The sequence below is a fragment of the Gouania willdenowi genome, chromosome 10, assembly GCF_900634775.1.
Source record: "Gouania willdenowi chromosome 10, fGouWil2.1, whole genome shotgun sequence".
NCBI classification, from domain to species: domain Eukaryota; kingdom Metazoa; phylum Chordata; class Actinopteri; order Blenniiformes; family Gobiesocidae; genus Gouania; species Gouania willdenowi.
The window spans coordinates 7,842,031-7,868,705 of NC_041053.1; the positions used below are offsets into that span (position 1 = coordinate 7,842,031).

At 39.9% G+C, this 26,675-nt stretch overlaps 1 protein-coding gene across 1 annotated transcript; it reads right to left on the reverse strand.

Annotated features, from left to right (window-relative positions):
* LOC114471558 (outer dense fiber protein 2-like) lies at positions 1-25,566 on the reverse strand. The gene is made up of 13 exons (XM_028460404.1): positions 25,424-25,566; positions 24,612-24,723; positions 24,441-24,491; positions 20,461-20,538; positions 20,332-20,388; positions 20,179-20,238; positions 18,652-18,716; positions 18,443-18,566; positions 18,277-18,354; positions 14,397-14,455; positions 2,015-2,099; positions 250-377; positions 1-103 (listed from the first exon to the last, which is right to left on the reverse strand). The coding sequence occupies exons 1-13, from the start codon at positions 25,564-25,566 to the stop codon at positions 1-3; spliced, it is 1,143 nt and encodes a 380-aa protein (XP_028316205.1).
* Positions 25,567-26,675: the final 1,109 nt, after the last annotated feature.

Sequence of the window (26,675 nt, forward strand, 5' to 3'; positions counted from 1 at the left end):
TCAGAGCTGCTCAAAGCTCGGTGTGAGCCGCGGGCTGCTGCCGCTCACGGCTACCTCCACATCCACATATCCAGCTAGCGGGAAAACAAGAGCTTTCTCCCGGCTGGAAGTCAAACAGTGACGGCAGAAAAATACACAAACTTGATTGAAACGCAGAGCTGTGATTGGCTGCGGGAAGCCTCGCGTGTCTGCTGCTGATTGTAGCAGGATGCCATCTACAGGTCACAGCTTTAGCTGACAGGCCCCCACAGATAGGGCCCCCACAGATAGGGCCCCCACAGATAGGGCCCCCACAGATAGGACCCCCACAGATAGGGCCAGCACAGATAGGACCCCCGATAGGGCCCCCACAGATAGGACCCCCACAGATAGGACCCCTTTAACAACGGCACACTTCTTAGAAGGACCCCAGCACCAGAAGAAGGGGTGTGAAGGCCCTATTTCTTTCTTTCTCTTTCTTTCTGTTTTTTTTCTTTCTGTCTTTCTTCTCTTTCTTTTTTCACTGTCTCTCTTTTTTCTCTTTCTTTCTATCTTTTTCACTTTCTTTCTTTTCTCTTTTTATTTCTTTCTTTTTTTCTCTTCTTCTTCTTCTACATTTTAAATCAGAATACAAAGGCACAATAACACAATCTTGCACTTACTGGGGAAGTGAACATAGGAATAAACAATAAAGAAAAAAGAGGAAATACAGGCAGAACTGAAAAAGGCAGTATGGGCTATGGGAGGAATGGGAAGTTTAGGAGAAAACGCAGTGAAAATGTGAAACGACAACAAATTCCATTAGATGGCGCACTTGTACATTGATCGTGTTTGAAACACATTCAAATACACCACCTACACAATAAAGAAGAGGGTATGTGTGGTGTTTAAATCAGAAAGGGTGTTAATCTTAAAAGAAGCATAAGAATGCCTATACAAGTATAGAGTGCTGTGTTATCTGTTCCACCTGTAGGGGCAAAAAAAGCTGTATTGGGAGTTGTGCAGCCGTTTATAGAGGAAGAATGCTGCAGCCTGTGTGTGGTGTTGTCTGAATAAAAAGATACAGAATCATCATCAGACGAGGATGGGATTTATCTTTTACGGATGAAAAGAGTTTTATATTGGAAGTAAAACTCCGTTGAGAAGGGAGAAAGCATGTTGGTTATGGCGGCATTAGGGAAAAGTGAGGATTTTCACTTCGATGAAAGCGAAGAAGGATTTGAAGCTTATTTAGAAAAGTTGGAGCAGTTCTTTGTTGGAAAACGGGCTGATGTTTGGTGGTGAAAAGTCAAAGGCAGTATTCCTGACATTTGTGGGCAGAAGGAACCACAATCTGCTTATGGACTTGTGTGCGCCATTTTAATTGTCAGAGAAAAAAACTGTTGGAGTTAATTGATTTGTTTCATGCACATTTTGTGCCGAAGACAAACTTCATTGCAGAAAGATACAAGTTTAACTCCAGGAACCAGCAAGAAGGTGAGTTCTTAAGTGAGTACATGGCTAGTTTATGGAAGCTGGCATCCACATGCAAATCTGGGACATTTTTAGATGATGCTCTCAGAGATAGATTTGTATGTGGGGTTCAAAGTGCAGAACTGTGTGACGACATGTTGAATGACGCCCACACAAAAGCTTTAACACTGGCAGCAGCGTATGATATGGGACTGGCACATGAAGTGAATAAACAAAATGCACAACAGTTGGCACAAAAGTCGTTCAGGAGTAACGCCATTACTTTGGCAGCCACGCCGAAGAAAAACGCAGACAGGAAACCTTGTTATCGATGTGCTGAAAAAGGGCACAAACCAGATGAATGTCGTATAAAAAGACGTGGAATGCCACGCCTGTAAGAAAAGAGGGCACATTGCCAAGGCCTGCCGTTCCCGACCTGAAGGAAGAAACGATAGACAGACCAAATGGACCAAGCACCTGGACGCTTCCGCTCAAGGGAGGGACCATGATTGGAGTAAAGTACCTGCAACGCCGGTGGAGGAGCACACCTCTAATGAGGATCCACAGAAGGAGGTCGACTCACCGCCCACAGAGCCTGCAACTCGGGCCGTGCGGCCAAAATGCCAGAACGCAGGGACAGCAAAGACTCACTCAACACCAGCACCGGGCTGTGTTACAGAGTACCGGACAGGTAATATCAGAGATGTTCAACTGTTTTCATTAGAGACTAGAGGTAAGGACTCCTGCTCTGAAAGTGATGTACAGATTGAAAAACCTTACTATTTATATGTGAGACTCAACGAGAAACGACTAAAAATGGAAGCAGACACAGGAGCTGCTGTGTCTGTAATCTCTGACAAACTGTACAAACGTAGGTTTAAGAAGCTAAAACTAATGCCTACAAACTGTGTGTTGAAAACCTACAGCAAGCATTCACTTAGACTGAGAGGAAGCATTTCGGTAAATGTAAAGTGCAATGGAATCGGTCGAACACTTAATGTGTTAGTGGTGGAAGGAGATGGTCCAGCATTACTGGGAGAGACTGGATCAGGGGGCTGAAACTGGATTGGTCCTCTGTAAACAAAGTAGAACTTGAGAGTTTGGAGGAGTTAACTGAGAGATACCAGGTGTGTTTCAGCCAAGCTTCGGAAAGGTGACAGGTTTCAAAGCTAAGCTCCATGTGGTATCAGGGACCATTCCTAAGTTTTGCAAACCTCGCTCAGTGCCTTATGCACTTCTGGAGGCCGTAGAAGCTCAGCTAAACAAAATGGAAGCTGATGGAGTGATTACACCTGTTAACTATAGTGAATGGGCTGCACCTACTGTAAACATTCCATAGTTAGATGGATCTGTGGGGACTATAAAGTATCCATTAACCCATGGTTCGAGGTAGATCAGTACCCAATTCCAAAACCACAGGATCTTTTCACAAAACTAGCTGGAGGTGTGAAATTCACTAAACTTGATCTCTCACAAGCTTATCAACAAGTGGAGCTAGAGGAGAGCTCTCAACACTACTTGACCATAAACACACACAAGGGACTGTATAAAGTAAACAGACTTCCTTACGGTGTAGCAAGTGCACCTGCAATATTTCAAAAACTTATGGATCAAGTCCTTCAGGGCCTCGATGGTGTTACTTAGATGACGTTTTATTCACAGGGCTAGATAGAGAAAAACAGCTTAACAACTACAACCTTCGGGTTAAGAAAGAAAAAAGTTATTTCTTTCAGCACAATGTGTCTTATTTGGGGCATGTCATTGGGATACATATGTATGTGTATATACGTATATATGCACATGTGTGTATCCATAAAATGAAGAGTCCGTCCTTAAGACTGCTCTACTGTAAAGTGTCTTGAGATACCATTGGTTATGATTTGGCGCTATACAAATAAAGATTGATTGATTGATTGATTGATTGATTGATGCAGAGAGAATACACCCCATGCAAGCTAAATGTGAGGCTCTTGCTAAAGCAGCCGTTCCTACTAATACTACTCAACTGAAGTCTTTTCTATCTCTGTTGAGTTACTACGTGAAGTTCATTCCTAATCTCTCAACCCTGCTGCCTCCTATGACAGGGTTATTGTAGAAATATGTTAAGTGGGCGTGGTCAGAGTCACGCCAGAAATCTTTTGAGGATGCTAAGAAGCAACTACTTTCTAACAATGTTCTTGTACATTACAACCCAGACCTACCGCTCATACTAACTTGCGATGCTTCACCAGTGTGGGGGTAGGTGCTGTTATATCACACAAAATGCTTGACGGTAATGAGAAACCTTTAGCCTTTGCTTCTAGGATGCTGACAAAAACAGAAAAGAACTATTCTCAGATAGAAAAAGAAGCCTTAGGTTTAGTTATTGGAGTGATGAAGTTTCACGAGTATTTGTTTGGTCTTAAGTTTACTTTGATAACAGACCACAAACCATTACTGAAAAGGACGTTTGACCTCACATTAGAAGATGACTGTGTTCTCTGGGGATTCCGGGTGGTCGTTCCGGACAAATCGGAGTTACATGACAGCCATTGGGGTATGGTAAAAATGAAATCTTTCTCCAAAAGTTGGTTTTGGTGGTCAACACTTGATGAGGACAATAAAAGTGAGGTGAATGTATGTGATATCTGTAAACAGCAACATAGCATGCCTGCTACAGCACATGTACATACATGGAAATGGGCTCCAGGTCCATGGGAGAGAATACACCTGGATTTTGCAGAGGTGAAAATGGAAATGTTTCTAGTTGTTATGGATGCATATGATCACTGGCCACATGCAGACTACCACAGCTAACAAAACCACTGAGGTTTGAGAAACCTTTTTGCCTCCTATGGGTTACCAAAACAGGTTGTAACGGATAATGGTCTTCAGTTTACTTCAGGGAAATTTGAATCATTTCTTGAGCTAATGCAGTCAAACACATTAAAGCTCCAGCTTATCACCCCGCCTCAAATGGTTTGGCAGAATGCCTGGTCCAAAACTTCAAAAAGTCTTTGGCAAAAAACAGGGCGATTGGTGGCATGTCATTGCAGCATTGTGTTGCTCACTTCTTGTTTAGTTACAGGAACATACATTCAACCACCAAGAAAACACCAGCAGAGCTTTTTCTGAAACGAAAGGGTCCGTACTAGGTTGTCCTTAGTGAAACCAGAAGGTCATCAGTTTTTCCAGTAGTGGGGATTTCCCAGCAGTCAGACAGTGGGAGGAAACTCAGGTCTTTCTCTGTGGGTCTTGTAAAAAAACTACAGGGGAGGAGATTAGTGGATGGATGGTGTGATAACAGATGTTTAGGGTCCTGTTACATATTTAGTAAATGTACAAGGTGCATGTGTAAAAAGACATGTGAATCAAATGCTGGATGCAAAGAGAAAGGACATTACTGCTGAACAGACTATCACAGACACTGAAGGGGACTGGGAAACGTCTCCAGATGATGTTGCTGAGGAAACTGACATTGTTTCTGTTGTCACTTAAGAATGCTCAGAGCTTTGAAGAACCTGACTGTAATGTCTGTTTTCTAGCTTACTAGACATAAAAGATGAGACGAGAGGAGTGGTGACTTTTTGTGTTATTTACTTCTTTACTCCCAAGTCAAGACCGACAAAACATGGCTTCCAGGCATCCCAGAATGCCTTGCGCGAGTGTCCCATAAAGTGACAGTACCAAACTGCATTTATACATTACATCTCCCCTTCTTAAAGATACATCTCAAACTTATAATTGCAAAATTAACTCAGTTTGCAACACCTCTGATTTCAACATCAGGATAACATTCAAAACATTTGATTAGTCAAAACATACTGTATGTACTACTAGGTAATACTGTAAAATGGCAACCATTCATCTTTAAATTCACCAACCACACATCTATATCCTACCAAGTCAGTATAAAATCTACCATCCAACGCTAAAAAAATACAAGTTGAGGTTTTGTTTTGGCTTGATAATATGTGGATTATTTATGCAAGAAGTGCCCACAGGCCACATGTAGACAACATTTGGGAGGAAATGTAGGTTTTGTACAGTGACCAATAACCAAACGCAGGATACAGCAAGTCCTACAAGATACAGGATTACAGAAAGAAACAGTACCTGATGTAAACCATTTACACCTTATGCACATCCACAAGCATGGTTCTGTAAAACAATAAAATAAAAAATCAGTTCATTTGCCTTCATGGCTTTTTTCTATATACATACAGTATATAAAAAATATATTCATTCTTGGTGAATTTTCTTATTTTTTATTTTGCAAACAAACAGTATACAACAGTATACAAGGACATACAAATACACAAAAAGAGTGTCAGGGGGTTCACATACAATCAAACATTTTAGAAACTGATGTAAATGGTTTTCTGAGCCTTTTTATTTTTGCATTTCTTAATGAGATTTATATCATTTATTGATGTAGATGTAACTTGCAGATGTAATATTTTGCCCAAATAATCAAGAGGTTTATTAAAAGCAAGGATTTTCTTTAGAATATTAAACAATAAAAACACAAGACAATATCCTTCTATTTCAGTGGAAAGTCTTTGTAAAGATGGACAATGAATAAATTGACTGAAGTCTTTCTATAAAGTCCTTGAGTGTGAGCAGGACCAGAAGTGGTGTTGCACTGTTTCTGGGTGGGTTCCACAAAAACAACAAATCACATCAATGTCTCTTTTAAACTTAGAAATTAAAGCTCCAAAGGAGTAGGCTGAGGCAAGAAAGCTTATAGGCACCTAAATCATAAACAATTATTATTACAAACATACAATAGCAACATCAACAAGAGAAAAGATCTAAGAGAAGCATTTTAGTACATTTTGACATCACAGAATTATTGCTAACTACACACATTGATACATACATTATATTTGTGTTTATGATATAGCATTTGTATTAATTCCAATGATTACGGGTTACCTACAGTTAATATTTGGAATTAATACAAATGCTAAATCATAAACACCTAAACGCAAAGTTACCACAACTAGCGCTCACTTCAGGTGATACTTTCTCTGGTGGCATCAACGAGTAACTACAGCTCCAGAAATAACGTCTAAAATCACCACAAGCATCCGTTTAAATGTGTCTTTTCTCACATAAAATAACTTGTAAGTATGTACAGTATGTATGTGTCTGTCTGTCTGTATACTGTATATACAGTATCTATATATCTTGTGCTTTAGCTCTCAGAGCCTCTAAGCTCTGGAACTCAAACTCACTATACTAGATTGTAAATCCTTGCTTAAAAATTAACTCTGAATGTATTTATTTATTCATTTTTATATATTCTACCAATGTTTTTTGATGTGCATTTTATTGAACATTTTTTACTCTCTCTATGTTTTAAATCTTGTTTTGTCTTTGCACTCTGTAAAGCACCTTGTAACCTTATAAGTGCTATATATATATTTATCTAATTATTTATGGCTATATCTATCTATCTATCATCTAATAAATTATCTATCAAATTATTTATATATCTATTTAATTGTCTATCTAATTATTTATATCTATCTAGCCATCTATCTTCCTTCCTTCCTTCCTTGGGCTTTTATTTTGACGCTTTTACTTTTACTTCCTGGTCACGTGACGGTCCTTATTCATGTCTTAAACAATTACGGTAAAACAAGAAAAGGAAACGAACAGAAACTAATTTCGAACTTTATTTTGAAATCCGTTTTTTTTTGTTTTTGGTTTCCTTTAACCCAAACGAAAAACAGAAAAAATATCCTTCATTCAGATTGTATCAACCAACAACATAACATATCTTACTGGATCATTTTGATTTTGGTTCTGTGTAGATGTGTTTACCCAGAGGGAGGGGCCGTGGGGTCCTCTGGGGTAATGGTGAAACTGTTTGGGTTGGATGGACTGACCAAATACTTATTTTACTGAGGGATTTAACAATGAATTCATTAAAATCAATCAATCAATGTGATTTTCTGGATTTTTTTACTCATTTTGTCTCTCATAGTTGAGGTATACCTATGATAAAAACAGACCTCTCTCATCTTTTTAAGCGGGAGAACTTGCACAATTGGTGGCTGACTAAATACTTTTTTGCACCACTGTATAGGGTCTTCTCCTCGCCCTTCTCTCTCTGCTCTGTTTCAGGTTTCATGAAGCTGATCAATCAATCAATCAATCAATCTTTTATTTGTATAGCGCCAAATCATGACCAATGGTATCTCAAGACACTTTACAGTAGAGCAGTCTTAAGGATGGACTCTTCATTTTATGGATACACACATATGCATATATACGTATATACACATACATATGTATCCCACACCCAACATGAATTCATCATGGCAGCAAGGAAAACCTTCTATTAAGCAGCAGGAACCTTGTGTGGATCCCATTCCTATGATGAACAGCCATCCACGTTATGCTGTGTTGGGTGTGTGCAGAGGAAAGGGTGGAGACAGAGTTGTTGAGACTCTGTAACTCCACACTGAGGATCCCACGGACCTGCAAGACAAAAGCCAGAAGGAGTACAGGAGCAAACACACAAGGGAAGAAGCAGACATAGAGGGAGTGTTTGAGAGAGGAATGGGATGATGATGGCAGTTCCTGATCTGTGGTTCACGGCTCAACTAGTCTGGGACACTATCTCTCTACTCTGTTCTGCTGGACCTTCTGTCCACTAACCTGTTCATGTTCATCATCTGACCTCCAAAATGAAGTAGTCAAAAATTCCCATTTCAGTTTAAACTGCTTTCTTAAATGTTCTAAGAATTATAATTTCGGTGCATCACTAATATTTATATATATTTACTTCCTTTAGCCTTTATACAGGTTTTGTCTGAGAGACCTACATAATGTAGCAAGTATTTGTGTTTGATTAGATTGTTATTCCATTTTGGGCTGTCGTCAGGGATTAGATTATTTATGTGATTTTTTTTATTCATCATCATCATCCTTTATTTCAGACTCAGTAGTTTAAAAATCATGGTAGTGTGAAATTAACTGATGCAAAAATAATTGTAAAATTGCACTTATTTCTCTAAAAAAATTAATACCTAGATCAAAATTAATGTGTATATATATATATATATATATATATATATATATATATATATATATATCAACATTTTACCCAAAATGCTCCATAGGCGAATGGTTGGTTATAATTTGGTCTCTGGTCTTTGGTGAGAGCAGACGTGTTTTTCTTTGCTCCGATAACACGACCTTGGCTACAGCTGGCTACAGCTGAACAGCCTGAACAGCCTGAAAAACTGGGCCCAAGACTGAAGGAAAATGGTGAAAAAACCGCAGGGAGGCCCTTCAGAACCCAATTCGGGTTTGGAAGAGGTCAAGGAGATGATACGCGAGGGTCTACAAAACCTATCTGCCGAGATAAAGTCGTTGGAAAAGACGCTGGAAAATTCACTGGAAAGACTACAAAGCGAAACAAAGGTACTGAAAGAAAAGAATGAAAGAAATGCTGAAGAGATAAAATTGTTGAACGCGAGGGTTGAACAGCTGGAACAAAAGGAAAGAGAGAAAGATGTCATCATCACAGGCCTAAAGATAAAACCCAGGAGTGACGAAGAAACAAAATCGATTGAACAACAGGTCATTGACTTCCTGAAGTCGAAGGACATTGTCCTGAACCCTGACAACATCAACTCCTGCCATCTCCTGCCAAAGAGAAATGATACCAGAGCTGTAAAAATAACCTTCACGAATATAAAATTCAAAGGAGAAATAATCAAGCAACGAAACAAACTCAAGGGAACGAAGGTGTACATCAATGAAAACCTGACGAAACAAAATGCAAGCATTGCATGGAAAGCACGCCAAATAAAAAAAGAAGGAAAGATTATGAAGACTTGGTCAAAAAACTGCAGGATTTACATCCTGGAAGAAGAGAACGGAAAACCAGTTCTTATCAAGACGATGGACAACTTGGGAAAATACGAAGGATCCACCTAAACAACAACACTACTGATGGTAATCATGGATATGGACCCAGATCTATATAAACACTGGAAACAAAACTCAGACTGTGATTATTTTACGGAGACCGATTTAAATGTGAAACCAAGAGTAAAAAAGGTCTGTCATTTATTCATTTTAATTGCTAGGTGGTGGGGTGATTAAGGATTACATTAAATTTAAATTCAAAGTGTTTATTGTCATATGTGCAGTTAGAAACACGTTTTTTTTTTATACAATGAAATTACTGCCTTGCTTATGAGCTGGGATATAATAATGTGTTTATACAAGTTAAATCTAACAGTGGAAAATACAACACTGCCAATAAAACTAACAACAGCAGTTAGAAACACGCTTATGAACTAAGCCACACCCATCCCAAGAGATATATTACATTAAAATACTACTTTGCTTGTGAACTGGGATGTAGTGATGTGTTTATACAAGTTGGATCTGATCCCATCATCAGACAGTGGAAAATACAACACTGCCAATAGAACTAACAACAGCTGGATTACCCTTGATGTAGAGACAAAACAAGGTGACATTGTGGATGAAAAGGGAAGAATCTTCCAAACACCTTCGAAAGAGGAACTATTCTTGAACTGGAGGAATGCTAACAACGTCTGGCAGGGAACAAGGCCAACAGATGAGAATACACAAAAAAGAAGAAATCAAGAATGTTTTGACCAGAGAGACATGTAAACCCATGTAAATCTGCGATGGTAAAACAGGGGACGGGACCCGGATAAGCAAACTGCTTCTCTCGTCTCCTTTTTCGGCATGTACAAAAAATGTAAAAAAAAAAAAAAAAAAAAAAAGTGAATGTAACCATGTCGGAAATAAACTGAATAAATAAATAAATAAATAAAATAAAAAATAAATAAAATAAATAATTTCCTATATGGGCACTTTTTGCATACATAACATAATCCACATAATATTGAGCAAAACAAAAACCCCACTTGTAAACTTTTTTGTAGTTACAGTATGTAGGTAGTTTTAATGCTGATGTTACTTATAAATGGAAGAAAGTTTGCAGTGGGATATTTTTTAACAGAAGCTGCTGCTATGACCTTAATGTTTAGTCTGAACATCAAGCTCAATACATGAGTTACCCTGTGATTATTACCCTGCATAAGATACCCTCACTCCCACTACACAACATAGAGCAGTACATTATTGTTATCACAGTAATGAAAATTTATTCATTTTACAGCAAAGTAATGGGAGGTAAACAAATTGCTGGAGACACTGCTGCCAGTAATTTACATGATCATTTCTAAACAGGGTGCCTCTCAAAGTACTTGGAAGGATCAGATTTTGAGCAGAAAACGTTCTTATATTCTGATGGATTGTTGTGGTGTGGAATTACATTCTCTGGTCTCCAAACTTACTCAAGAGTAATCTGTATTCAGTGAAGATGTTTGTTGTATTCATCTCAATAGGGACTTCACAGAACATATTAACTCACAAATCAAGACTTTACATAGTGGCCTCATAAGAGTGTTTTGTTCATGTTTAGACATTAAGATCCACAATCTCAAATACCTGAAGTACAGAATCAAACAACAATATTTATAGTAGCCTTTTGACTCAATATGATTTCTTATTGGCTTCAAAATCATGAAAGTTTCACTGGTAGTTTTGTGCCAAAATAATTTTTCAGCAGCTATATTCATTACAAAACCTTTTCCTGAATTATTTTTAGAAAACCCACTTTTCTTCTTTATAGATATATTTTTTAAAAAACAACAACAAAAAACCTTATCGCTATAATATCTGTTGACACATATTGATCAATGATTTTCTATTGACTAAATAATTAGACTTCTAATACCTTTTTGTGTTGTGTGTGTTTGCGTTGGAAAACAAGCTCTTTTCCCACTTATATCAAATATTTTATTATACATTTAGATATATATAAACTATAGATAGAGACATACAAATTTGAAACTGTATGAAAGCACTTTAAATATAAGAAATCTACAATCTTGGGAATGAGGAATGCTGTACACTCTGCAACACCCCTAACGCTAACCTCTAGCACCTCTTGTCAGGCTGTAAGATCGCTCTCTCAGGTGGTGCCACAATCATCCTTAGGAAGCTAGCAGAGGTGCTGGAGGGCCGCCAACAGGGCCACAAAGGGGGACCACCAGCAGAGAACCCTAGCCTCATCAGTTTTGTCATGGAAGGACGTAGGGAGAAGAAACATCAGGCCAAAAGAAATATCTAGGCCATTTTCCCCTGACCAAGAGTAGAACATGTGAGTAGACCTCGACAGGCAGCTCCGATTCCCGGTCAATATCACTGATTTAAAACCGACATAGTGGCCTGGTCCAGTAAGGCAAAATCTGTGCTCCTCATTGAGCTCACGATACCAGTGGAGGTGGGGATCAAGACTGCCTATGAGTGCAAGAAGGCCAAGTACTCAGAGCTGGCTGCTGAGTGCCGGATGGCTGGCAGGAAGACTACCATCTATCCAGTGGAAGTTGAATGCCGAGGCTATGTGAGGCTATCAACCACACGCCTTGTGAAGGACGCAGGAGTGACTGGAGGGAACCTAAAGAAGGCAACCAAAGAGCTGGCAGAAGAGCTTTTAGCACTGGCTGAGGAGGAAGGACAACAGCCGCAGGGAGGAACACCTATCAGCTGTGGCAGGAAGACGTCTTGTCACTGCTTCACCACCAGGAGACGTTCCAGGAATGAAGCAGCAAAATGTTGATGATCGGGGGTTCCTGGCTGATGGCCCTGCTGCTGACACGTGGGCACTGGAGGAGGTGCGACTGGCAGCAATGCCTAGCAGGAGATCCTACTGAATTTCTGGAAACCCAGTGACTACTGTGAACAGAGCAGTTGGAGTCCAGGGAAAACAGCCAGGAAAGACCATGTCAGGAGTGGGTAGTGATTATCCTACGCACTAGTATCTCACACTTTCACACCAACTGCAGAGCTACTGATATGTGCGCATACGCAGTGTTCAAACAGGTGTGTGGCAAAAATGTAAGAAGCCATATGATTGGCTGAAAGCAAACACACCTGATTGGCTGATGAATCTGTCAGTTTTATCAACCAATAGTGACGTTCGTTGACCAGGGTAGTCTGGACGTTAGGGTAGTCTCAGAATTCACTACACACATTTCTTTCACAAATACACAGATGTTTCACAGCACAGAAGCAGCTTGTAAATGCACATTAAGCAATTTGCATTATCTGTGGATTTATATTAAAAGTGTGCTTCAAAATAATATTTGTGAAGTAGAGCATGTGCATTTGTGAATCTGAACTACAACTGTGAAACAAAGCATGTGCATTTGTGAAAAACCCTGCAAGAGTTCATTCATTATGATACTGTTCTGATTCCATGAGAGTGGAATGTAAAGATTTTTGCACCCTAAACAGGAAACACGTCATCACCAATCAGACACAGATGAACAAAACAACTTTACACATTATCATTATTATCTATATATTTTTTCTGATTATCTAAATACAAATATACATTTGTTTCGTAGTATTTTTAATTCGGTATTATTTTTATTTCTCACTCAAACAAACATGGTAAGTGGTGGGGCGGCGCCCTAGCGCCCTCTATTGGCCAGCCACCACTGCTTAGCAGCCTGTATAATGTGCTACACTTATGGAAGTTATTAAGAGTTTGTAGAGCTAAGTAGATGACAATTAATTATAGCAGCTTTCATTTGTATGCCAAAAAATAAGTAATGGTTTAACCCAACCGTCATTGATAGTCATAGCGCCACCTACTGGTAAAAGGAAATCATTGGCATATTTGTACAGAACATTGCAGGAAAGTTTGGGATATAATCCTTAAAAATGGTCGGCTACGTCTCAACACTAACATTTCAGTCACACCCCGACATGCAACAAACCTCAACGTGCGCCACGTCCCGACTTGCGAGGGTGCGTTCATTGCTGCTTGCAGCTTTAATTATAATTGTGATTTGAAAAATCTCTTTCCCACATTTTATCATTAAAAAAAAAAATTGAAATCGAGAGGGGTATACTGACACAAAAAAGGCTCAGATACCACCATCAAAAATATTAAAACCTATATTTTCATTGATTAGGAAGCCTAACAAGGTAACCAAGAGATAGGAATGAAATTAGATGATAGATATTTGTTTTTAGTGTATTTTACAGCTGATTTAGGACCCGTTATCATAAAACATGCTAACAGAAAGCTAACTTGGTTAACAGGTTAACTTTTATTCGGTTATTCATTTCAGTCTCAGTAATCATGATCAATTGTAACTGAAATTTAGTAATTGAGAAAGCAATTGTAATTGACTTTCTGAGAATAAAAAATGATTGTAATTTAATTGTAAGTGGAAAAAATGCTGGTCATTATAATTGTAATTGAACATGGGTAACTGAAAACATAATTGTAACTGAAAAATGTAATTGACCCCAACCCTGAAGTAAGGTCTGACTTTGATTAGAATCCTGCTAACAAACGAACAAATAAATGTCGGTGAAAATATTGCCTCCTTGGTAACAATCAAATGTGATATACACTAATATGATTTCCTACAATCGGAAGTTAAATCTTTATAGATTAGAGTGGGAACAGTACACACACACACACACACACACACACACACACATATATACATAATACAGCCTTAGATTTCTGTTCACTATATGATACAACAAACACCAAACACATTGTCATACGCTTTTAATTTGGTTGTGTAGTGATTTCACATGGGAGGTCTGGACTTGTAGGTAAGGCTGAGATGAGGTTGCAACATCTTGAGTAAGTCCTTCAAAAGAGGGCAGAGCTGACAGGAACATCCTGGAGCCACGAAGACCACAAGTGTAAGAAAAATGATCAACACGCTCATTAGACAAAAGGTCCAGCTCCAATCAGAAGATTCCTCCTTCTTCTCATTTGCACAGCTTTGATCATCGCTGAGGAAAGCATTGAAAACATTGAAATATGGTTTAAAAAAAAGTGAAACATTAAAGTAAAAGACTGGATGTAAGAGTAAAAGCTGAGGTACCGTTGATAGTGCTGATGTACAACTGTAGGATCTGTCTGATCCTCAGGTTCAGTTTCCTCCTGCAGACACACAAAGCATGACAGGTCAAATATAGCTTATATACACTGATACAGCAGCTTTACAAGGTTTCAACAGCATCCAAACAGATCTTACCTATTCTATATTTTTGATTGGTCTAAAACTGAATACTAAAACTTTGTTACTAATTTGTGTAGGAAATGTTCTTGGAGACATTTATATTAACTTTTAGTAGGGTTGCACATCTCCCTGTGATAAACAATTTAATATGCATCTCGATACACAGTTTACGATTTGATTAAAAAACGATATCCTTTTATCACTGAACGATTCGATACGAATCGATTCGATACAGTGTAGGAACTATAATGATTTGTTTCTATGATAAATATTTGTTGTAGATATTTTATAAAACAATCAAATATGTAAAAGACCACAAATCCCCAAGCATTGTGGCTTTATGGCATTGGCACAACAAAAACAGAACAACAAAATCACATGTCATCTGAACAAGATGTTGGTAGAATTTCCAGTGGGAAAGATACTTAAGTTCATGGCGTAGCTGGGCTGCGTAAATCATCAGGGCAGTGTGCTAAATGGGCGGGGAGTGTTACCAGGGCTCCTCCTGCCAGACCCTACTGCGCAGACACTGGGTCAAATTATGTCAAATTTGCAAGATGGAAGCACCATTTAGCGCTGTATTTTGGCTTCAAGAACGTTGAGTGGGAACAGCTGCAGTGCACGCCCTCGATACCCAATCCATGACTCTACAATCTATTCATCTTGGAATTCATGGCTATTTCCTATCGACTGAGGAGGCTGCTACCAATGGAGCCGTATCTCTCACTTGTTGAATTGGATATCCGATCGCATCGGTTTATCCTTCACAACCTTACCTTTTAGCCTTAAACACATGAAATATCCCTCAATATGTGGGAATCGCCATTTTGGAGATTACAGCCAATCAGCTTTCACACATCATGTTCATGTCTTATCAGAATTACTGTTCCTATCCTAGAGATCGCAGCCAGAGTTTATTGAGAGTAAACATGTCAGTCTGGTGCTTGGTTATGTGTCATCTAGTTCCTGAGACGTTATGACGTTATTCCTATAAGACCAGGAACTTTACAGAGGGACGGATTTTGACGTTGCACTTACCCGGAAAAATACAAAATTGGACTCTGAAAAAGCCGGTTGGTGCAGCTTTTGGAAGCCATTATCAGATCTCACTACGGACCTACACATGTCCTCCAGATGAAAAGGGAGGACACTTTAAAGTGGGGGAGCCTGCGCTACCATGGCAACCACCGGAGTTTGGAGCATTTCCCCAGAAACCACTAGGTGACAGTTTGTCAAACATATCGACCTCCACCAGCGTGAGTTCAAAGTGCTTTTTATTACACAGCAGCTTCAAACTCAGCTGTCATTCCTACCAGGAGATGTTTCATATACTAGTCTTTCACTTGGACTGTGTATCATATTAACTCATTCATTGCCAGCCAACCCAATATTGCCAGGCGTTTTAGATTATTTTCACCGATCTTTCAAGACCCACAGAATATTTTGTCCTATGACAATCTGAAATCTGAAAACAGATTCTGAAATATTAGACTCTACTTTCATCGGAATATATTTTTTTTGTTTATAGCTTGTTTCGTTCTTCTGTAATCAGCAGTTGAATAAAGGCAAGTTTCACACAAATCGCCAGTTTGTGACAAAAAGCTGAGAAAAACACTTTTTACATATGTAAACACTGGATTACAATAATCAAGCCTTGATGAGGCAAAAGCATGGACAATCATCTCCAGCTCAGCTCTGGATAACTTAAATCACTAAGTTCATAATTGTGAGATAGAAAGTAATAATTATGAGATACAATCTGAGCATTTGCAACAGGTTACCAACACTGACTTTTACTATTCTTAATTATTATATTATATTTATAATTTATTCAATACACATATTTTGGCTGTTTATTCAGTTCTTAGAATTCAACACATGGTACATAGTGTAGGTTTGAATTAATTATTATTTTAGAAATTATGACTTTACTAACTCGTATTTATGACTTGGCATAGTGATTTTTTTTTTGTGGCGGAAACAGGCTTCTATTACATAACGTAGGCCTCATAGACAGAACAATCAAAGATCATTTGCATTTCTCTCCCTCACACACACACTTTACTCAACATTTTTTTTCAGTGGCTGTTAATAATAAATATTGAATTATTTAACGTTTGTTCATATACTAGAAAGGTTAATGAGAGCCTTTTTTCCCATCTCTGCTGTGTATTATATCAACATTCACTGCAGCTATGATCTCTGTTTGCACCTGCCTGTGAGTCGTACTATTTTCTGGCGCAGAAAAGTCACTACAAACAGTTCCAGGTTTTCATGCATTGCATTGCGTCCACTGTATTAATTTATTTGCATTTCCTCCCATTTTTTTGCTCCCCTTATGCGATCCGGTTACATTACATATTCATCAGAGGGAAATGCGCTAAATGGTTTGTGGGCACATTGTGACACGCTAAACATGCGCAGTCCTGATTCCCTGGGGTTTGTACCCCTTAATAGCGGAGTGATGTTTGCACATGTTTTTATACCAGTAAACCTTTAGTGAATCCGCCCCTATGTCTTTATCAGATAAAAGATGATATTTTCCAACAACTTTACACAGACTTACACTTTACACTATGGGCCTCGTATCCTCAGAAAATTCTTTGAAAATTCGATTAATTTATTAGATTGATGAATCAATTTATATTCCTATGAACCAACTACATCAATCTGTCATCGGCAAGTTGGCCTTCCGGAGGACATTCGTCGATCTAAAATAGTTTTCAAAGGTAATCAATCAATTGTATCGATACAAGGAAATAACGCATTGGATGTAAGCATGGCCGACTTTGGTTGTGTTTTTAAAGCGCTTCTAATATTAAAGGGTACCTGTAGTGAAAATGTATCTAACAAAAATTTGTTAAATGTATTACCAATAAACAAAATATGTAGCACCTGACAGCACCCTAATAAACTGGTAACGGTATCATTTAGTCACAAGGAAATCAAAGGGAACAATCTGGTAGGGGTGCAGTTAGTGCCATGACACCCACTCTTAATATCCCCTGTAAGCAGAGACGTAGTAGTGCTCTGAACAGGTACGTTTACAAGACTTTCTGTGAAGGAATTCTGTCTGAACATGTCTGATTTCAGATGTAACTTTGGCTTCATGCCCATTAGCTTAGCCAACGTCTGGCTAACTCTGACTTAGTGTCATTATTTGGCTTAGAAACACAAAGGAAATTATTCTGCTGGGTTTTTCTCTTTTTGTTATAGCAACCACTGTTTTTAAACTTTAAACTTGTTCAAAAACTTACCACCATCGGAACCGGAATTAACGAACGACCAAAATGGCGACTCTCCATAGTCTATGCCTGAAGGTATTAAATCGTTCTAAAAAGTCCTTTTGATGTGTTTTTTTTTTTTTTTAATAAAAAGGTGCACATATTTTGTTTATTGGCAATGCAATAAAAGCGCCATGGAAAAACCTTTTTTGCAAATACACATCACAGAACGTGACGTACCTGGTCACATGACCACTTATCTCCGAGAAAATATGACATGGTACATGTGTTTTCAAACACAAACAAAGGCAAATATTTCAATTTGAATGTTAAGATGAGTTGTAATTACTAAGGAGTCATAGGTCACATCCGGCATTCCTATCTGATCAAATATGTCATCCTTTCGCTGCTGCTCTAACTCAACCTGTTCCAGGTAACACTGATACAACACAAACACAGACTCAGCCGCAGCATGATACATCAGTAATTATCAGAAATATTGGAAAACAAATATCAACCTTAACTGTTTTCAGGTCAGCAGTGATATCGCGTTGTTTGGCCTGGTCCTTCAATTTTTCTTCCTGGAGGCTTCTTATCTGAAACAATTTAAATGATTAATAATAAACATTGGTGATAATGGTTAGCTTATCTGTTTAACACATGACATAGCTTTTACATATCTACCTCTGCAGTGAGCTTCTGATTTTCCTCCATCAGGGCAGCCGCTGTTGCCTGAATTTCCTGAGCAATGGACTGAAGGCTACTGAGCGCTCTTTCATTCTGAGCTTCTGGCTCATTAAGAGCTGCACTAAAAGCAGACATGCAGACAGTAGAGTTAATATACAGTGCTATAGATTAATGGGAAATAAGAAGATCAGATGAGCTATTATTACATAGATGTCCTCTCCAGTGCTTCCTCTAACTGCCTCTTCAGCTCCTGGTTTGTCAGTCGGAGATCCTTCAGCACAGAACCAATATCAGACAATAAAACACATCCAAACCATCTGAAATCTGCAGATGAACTTCTCATATAATGACATATCGTAGGCCTCACAGATAAATGAATCAAAGAACAAAAAAAAAGTTAAAATTGCTGCTTAAAAGTTTGTTTTGATCTCCACCGTAAACATTCTCTTATTGATGTTGATGGAAAAGATTCACGCATTGCAGTGTGGAATGTGGAGTCCTGTAGACGGATGCATAGAAGTGTTTTTACTTCATTCTTACTGTGATTTCTTGTGTTTGCCCCACAAAATCTGCCTAAGTGACTTATCACAGTTCTGGTGTTGTTATGGACTGAAAGTAACTTCTATGCATCCGTCTACAAGACTCCAAAATAGAGCTGTAAATCTCATTTTGACAAAGGGTCAGGTTTGGATGTGATTGATTAGCACAAGAAAGACGCATAGATGGATGCTGAGTCGGTGAATGGAAGGCTGGCCTCTGACACGTGAAATAAATGATGTTAAAAAACGTATTAGTGATTTGACAGCGGTGTGCTGTCACATATGCTTGTCATGTTTATTGTGTTTATTGCGCCCGAGACACTGGCAAAGGGCAAACGCCCATGCCTCGAACAGGTAGCCAGCGGGTGCCCACCAGCGGGCCCAGAGACAGCAGAGACCGGACCCCAGGCCAAAAGGAACCGGAACAGAAGCAGCACCAGCAGCAGCCCGCCCAAGGACGACGGCCGCACCCCCAGCCGCCTGGGGCACCAAGTCGCCCCGCAGGCCCCGAGGCGCACCGGCCGAGCCCCCCAGATCACCCCCCAACGACGCCGCCAGCGCGATGAGCCCAGTTATTGTCAAAGTTTGGACCCTCCCCAAGGGCCCCAGCCAGACCATCATACCGGTATGCAGCGCACACAGCCCAGAGGCGGTAGAACCGCAGGGCACGGCCAAGCGGGACCACCCCACACCGCACCCGCTAGCATGCAAGGGCACTGCCAAAACCGCCCGCCCCGGAGGACCCCTGCCAAGATTTGCAGCCAGCAGGCCAAGCCCACCGGACCCCAAGGGCACCCCCTCAGATCAAATCGTTCTAAATCAATAAATATCGTCCTTGAATTATATCGGCAACAATGAATCGTGATTTGAATCAAATCGTTGCTAAAACAAATCGTTACAGTCCTATACAGTTTTTGTATATATCACGATTTGCGTATGCTCTGTGGGTCGCACAATGTCTCTTTTTTGCTTGTTTGTGCTGGTCTTGTTTCGCAAACTCAGCTCAATCCTTTTGAGGATGTAGCCCATATCTGTATCTGATAAAAGATGATAATTTCCAGCAACTTTAACAACTACTACCTAAAAATGAATAAATTGGGTCTATTCACAATGAATCCCACATCTTAAACCAAAACTGACATTGGCTGCTTAAAGTTTTTAAAATTTAAATTACAAACATGCAGATATAATTACCTCAACGATGTTGGTGTACTCTCCAACGGTTTTCTCAAAATGGATTAACTGCAAAGTTCTCTATCACAAACAACGGCAAAGATATTCATTTGAATGTTAAGATGAGTTGTAATTACTAAGGACTCATAGTTAGGTCACTTCCTGTGTTCCTACCTGATGAATGATCTCATCCTTTTGCTGCTGCTCTAACTCACCCTGTTCAATGTAACACTGATGGAACAAACAGAATCAAACTCAGCCACAGCATGACACTTATCAGAAATATTGGAAAAAAATATCAACCTTAAATGTTTCCAGGTCAGTCGTGATGTCACGTATGTGGGCCTGATCCTTCTCTTTTTGTTCCTGGAGGCTTCTCATCTGAAACAATTTGAATGATTAATGATAAACATTGGTGATAATGTTTAGCTTCTCTGTTAAACACATGACCAGTGTTGGGCATTTTACTATAAAAAAGTAATTAGTTACTGTTGTAAATTACTTCTCCCAAAAAGGAATTGAGTTAGTAACTCAGTTACTATGCTGTGAAAGTAATGAGTTACTCTGCAAAGTAATTATGAGGTTTTTTTTATATTTTGTACTATCGTGTTAAACAGTGTTAATTTCATTGACTAAATATTTTCGTCATTATTTTTGTCACTAATATATTTTTGAAAAACTGGCTACACTACGCGATGACACGTCTTCCACTATGTACGTAGATTACACGCGATCCACACTTTTTCCCTTCTGTTTTGCCAGAAACGGAACTCGTAAACTCGGCCAGATTCCCGGTCACAATTGCAATAAGCCAAATCAGCATTATCAGTACGCATGCGCGATTCCCGGGTCAATATATCCGGGTCAGAGTTCACGACTGCCCAGCGTGTCAACAAAGCCCCTGTCTAGTGGAACAACCGGCTACTTATATGGACTTTTAGGCATTTACTTTGCTTAAGGTCGTTTTAAGGCAATATGCCAGGGTCTCATTGTTCAGTGCGTGGCTGTTCCAACGGTACACGTGGCCTTAATACGTGGATGAAAGAGTTTTGCCCCATTCACGAGTGCAATAAAGGAACCTCACGATGTATATGCGACCCGCCATACGTACTCATCCCATTTCCTACTGAAAGAAAAGATCCAGAACGTCGTGCCGAATGGATTAAATCAGTAAGTTTGACATATACTGTACTACATTAAAGCTAACTAGTAAACTAGTATATAAATATTATATTGTGGTGTACATGTTAGAGAGGTGTCTCTCACCCAGCAGGTTTCGGGGGTTTGTTGGCGTCCTTTTCTTTCTCGCCACAATATGCCCGATCCCCCCAGGATCAACTGTCAACATCGATCTCGAGCAGAGATTTATAATCAAGGTTGACAGCATCTCGTTCCTGCTGTTTTGTCAAAACTATAGGCGCTTTTTGAAATGACAATGCCCAAGCGAGGGCCACCAGTTCTTTCTTCCTCTTCCCAGTAACAACGTGTCCACGTGTCTTACAATATTCGTTTAAAACATCCACTTTACAACGCTCAAAATATTCAATATCTTTGTCAGACTCGGCCATGTTTACGTTTTATGATACGAGTTAGGCGGGAGCTGGGTAGTCCTGACCTTTGACCCGGACCAGCATGCTTTGCGCGCAGCGAGATGCCGAATCCGCTTATTATACCCTGGGTCCTGAATGCGACACTGCACATAATTCGCACACATGTGCCCACGTTCATACACCCGGGACTAATGGCACGTTTAATTTAGCAAACGGTTTTTGACTATGCTCAACTATTCCCCTTTTGTCACAACGTAAACGCGAGTCTCACACTCCTTTGGGTTTCGATCCACACGACGCGATCTGGGGGACGGACGTTCCCCCCCAACATAAACTGTGGACGACAGGCCAGAAAGTTACTTATTCGCTGTTTCCCTGGGCTGGTGTGGGCAAAACACTGCGCGTCGAAACCTTAGACTACAGTTTTAAGTCCTTCGTTAACGCGTCATTTTTGGCCCTTACTGGCCTCTCGGGGGAAATCACGAATATACGCTTAATGGTCCTACAAAATAGAATGGTCCTAGACCTACAGACCGCGGCCTAAGGAGGCGTTTGCACAATGGTAGGTGCATCTTGTTGCAGTTTTATCCCGGATAATACCGCCGACGGTCAGATTATCGCAGAGGCAGTCAAAAACATTTCCAGGCTGTGCGACGCCACGAACAAAAACTGCCACGTCTGTATAACCCTACCACCGCCGGAGGTCCTGCCTGAAGTGTTTATGATTCATGTTTTTGATGTCTCAGATGATGACTCTGCTTACTGATGACACCTACATATGTTTTTGTTGCTATGCTGTGCTGATATTTTTACCATGTGTGTTTTTGCTACTAGTGATATATATATATATATATATATATTCCATATTCATTGCCGTGATTGCCAATGATTTTAGTAGCTAAGGATATTTGATTTTATTGTGCATATGACCTTGTCTCACATAATATTCATTATGTGTTTATGGGGTTCTTTGCCTTTTCCTCCTTTCCTCTTGCTCCAACTTTGGGGATGCCTGTGTCCTCAGGAAAACAATGCATATATCCATAGTGTTATGACGGTGTCAATATCGTTTGTCCTACGGACCACGAGGTTGAGCTACAATTACACTAATTTTTATTAAAGTTTTATGTGTTTTGGGCTGTGCTTTGCTAAGGTAAACATTTTACTAACTAATTTTGCTTTTTTGTGTTGGACTTTGTCCAAAAAGGGTGGATTGTTATGGCAAAAATTGTTAGTTATGTTTATAAATACATTTACTCATGTATCTTATTCCTTTAAGCCTTAAGTTGTAACTTTCATTGTGCCTCCTGCTCTACTTCTAGCTGGGTCAGGTCATCTTCCCAAAACACATGCCAGACACAGAGGCATCCTCTATTATCACACACACACACACACACTCACATAATAACACATACACACCCAATACACATCCATTCATACACACAAGCACCATACACGCACACACCTCCAGCACAGCTGACAATCAGGAGATACCAGAGAACTGGTTGTTTTGACCTAAGAAGAAAATGTCTCTTTTCGCTCTCTTCCCTCACCTCCTCCTCTCTGTCCTCTTTATCTCCCGGGGGGAGGAGGGAGGGGGACTGAGGGGGAATATACGTGATGAGTTAGAACTGTGCCACTCGATCATCGGACGTCCGCCCGGGCGGTCACTAATTTTGTCCATCTTTGTACTCTTTTTTATTGAGTTTTATAATAAACCTTTTTTATAAAAATCATCATCTTTCGACTGGACTCCATCATTCAACCAGAGCAATAAATCATGTCTCCAAACGAGGTCAACCGCAAATTTGCCGTGACATTAGCCTGGAAGTGCTCATGGCGTTTGAGTTCTGGTGGCTGAGTGGGGCGTGACAAACGCGCAGAGTAACCAATCAGCGCAACAAGCGTAGTTATTTTTCCCTAAACGAAGCCAGCAGACCAAAACAGCGTGTAGTACGGTATAGACGGTTTTAAAGCCTCTTCTTGTTGGGGTTTCAACAATAAATTCGGGTCTTCCATGTTTGTTTTCACGTATTTTCCTGTTCGGCTCTCATTGGCTCAATAGTAACCAACTTTTTGCCCGTCATCACCACCCCTGCTCTCCCATGCGTTCTCCACTGTCCTGCTGCTGCCTGCAGGATGAAAACAGCTGAGATGGGCTGCCCGCTGCCTGACAACATGGCACCAAACGGTAACGTGCCACTTTACTTTCCCAGTAACGATAACGGCGTTGTAACGATGGGGAGAGTAAATAATTAGATTACCGTAATTTCCGGACTATAAGCCGTTACTTTTTTCTCACACTTTCTATCCTGTGGCTTAAACAATGACGTGGCTAAATTATGGATTTTTCCCAGTTTTATAAGCTTCATGCCACCACAAAATTGCAGTGAGGAGGTGACTTCATGTAGTAAAGGAAACTTATCAGTTGAAACACGGACATTTCCCTGCAACCTAAGATGAGTACAGCAGCCCACCTACCTGCCTGTTCTGATTGGCTGAGTTGTCTGAAGGGCACCCTCATCAGCCAATAGAGTGCGGCCTATGTTAAGCTGCGGCATTCGTGAGGATTTTTCTTAGAAAATTGCTAAATTATTGTAATGCGGCCAATAAAACAGTGCGATTTATTGCCCGGAAATTACGGTACTCCGTAACTGAAAAGGTAGCGCCGTTATACTTAAACGCTGTTATACCTAACACTGCACATGGCGTAGCTTTTACCAACATATCTACCTCTGCAGTGAGCTTCTGAGTTTCCTCCATCATCAGGGCAGCTTCTTTCTCCTGCAGGACACCAAAGTTCAACTTTAAATCAGAGCTCCACACAAGTCATCACAGGTGATATTCTTCTATATCTTCTTTCAAGCATCAATTCTAATTGAAAAGCTTGTGATTATTACACACCATCTTGTTCATCTTTTGCGCATTGATTTTATCTGCATCAAGGTCCTCGCCTCGTAGTAACCCGCTTGACTCTGCTTCATTGTGGGCTTTTTCACTGAGGAGCTTCTCCAGTCTGCAAACACAAACACACACACCCTTAGAGGTGAAAGTAATGGATTACAAGTTCTCACGTGACTGTAATTGAGTTGCTTTTATGGGTACTAAAAGATAGGGGCATCTCTGGTGCCCCTTTGGCTGGGCAGGGTGAGTAGAGTTGTGGGTAGAGTCGTGGGTAGAGCCCTAGGTAGAGTTGTGGGTAGAGTCTTAGGTAGAGTCCTGGCCTTTTTAAAAAAAAAGTCCTCGGATTGGACCGGACGAGGTATCAACAGATACCCCCTGAATCCGACTTTGTGCATCATTCCTGAGTCCGAATTGCGGCCGCTGGAGACCCTAAAAAGTAGTTGATTCCCTGTACCAGGTGTAACCTCAGACACTACTCGTGTACAGTATATGCACAAAGGCCCAAAAACAGCCAGTTTTTAGGAACGGTCATGAAAGCGACTTTTCAGTGGGCTAAAACTCCAGAAAACAGACAAGGTTGTGAAAATAAACATCAAACACTATGTTGTTGGGGTTCTTCGAACAATTGGAGATGGCAAAAATAGCATTATACTGGACCTTTAACCCTACCTGTTCTTGTTGTACATCACTTTGGATAGAATCGTCTGCTAAATGAAATTGTAATCTTGTAAACTAAAATATCTGATCTTGGCCAAAAATCCAATATTGTTCATCTCTAATGTTTAGGATGCATGTTTCTTACAATGACAGACCTTTTGATGTGCTTTGTCATGCTAGTGTTCTGTGAGCGCAGCTCTGATATCTCCTCGTCAGCGACATCCAGCCATTGTCTCATCTCCTTGGTCAGCTCCTTCAGCTGACTCCGACTGTGCGCGAGGTCAGCTATCTGCTCCATCATCTGCTTTGAAGAACTGCACACACACACATGCACACAAAGGTTAATTATTATTGACTATGGTGGAGCTCATTTAAATGGGAGCTTTAATTCCTCTTTAAGGCAGAATAAAAGTTAATTCCTCTTTAACCTGACCTTGTAAACACTTAATTCCTAATGCTAATTTAATTCCAAATTAAACTTAATTCTGAATTAGATGACTGGTTTATTCCGTTTTTAAATCCGAATGAAATAATTCCTCTTTCTTGTAAACAGTTAATAACACTTAATTCTGCTTTAAGTTCATTCCAGTCGTTTTGCGCATGTGTGACTTGCGGTGATGACGTGTTGGGTGGGGCCTGGAATAGAGCCGACACTATTTAATAAGAGCCTTAAAAGACATGGATATCATGAAAAAAGGGGATGGAAGGAGGCATAAACATGCAGACATTAACACGTAGACTTATACACATGGAGTCAGCAAACAGATCAGGCTTCATCGGACAGGTGATACTAAAATCCGGAGACGGAGTAAATGCGTCCCCATACTGTTGCACAGGCTGTAATATCACCTAGTTTATCATTGTAACGGTTGTTAGAGCTACTATCTTTACCAGGGTGCAACTATTTATTCCTGGTTATTGTTTTCCGTAGTTTTACTGGGCTTTATTTACCGGTGATTAGCTCATATCTCTCTTCCGCTACGTGGACCAAAGTGTGTTATTGTCTAGCTACTGCTTCAAAACTACAATCAAAATAAAGGTGAAAACAGTTCTCATGAATCCCTTTACCATTCATTCTATGGTTATTCTGTTTTAAAATCAAATCAAAATAACAAATAAACAGTATGGTTATTTTGTTTTACTGATTTAAAACCAAAACAGAAATACAGAAACACTAAAAACTAGATAAGCAGCGTTTTTCTGTTTTTTTTTAACTTGTTCTATTTGTGTGATATTTGGATATTTACGGGGAAATTAGAGCGAGAACTGAAGTCCTCTGCACCTCCTTGCCCAGGTCCTGGACCAGATCTCCTCACATAGCGCCAAATCATAACCAATGGTATCTCAAGACACTTTACAGTAGAGCAGTCTTAAGGACGGACTCTTCATTTTATGGATACACACATA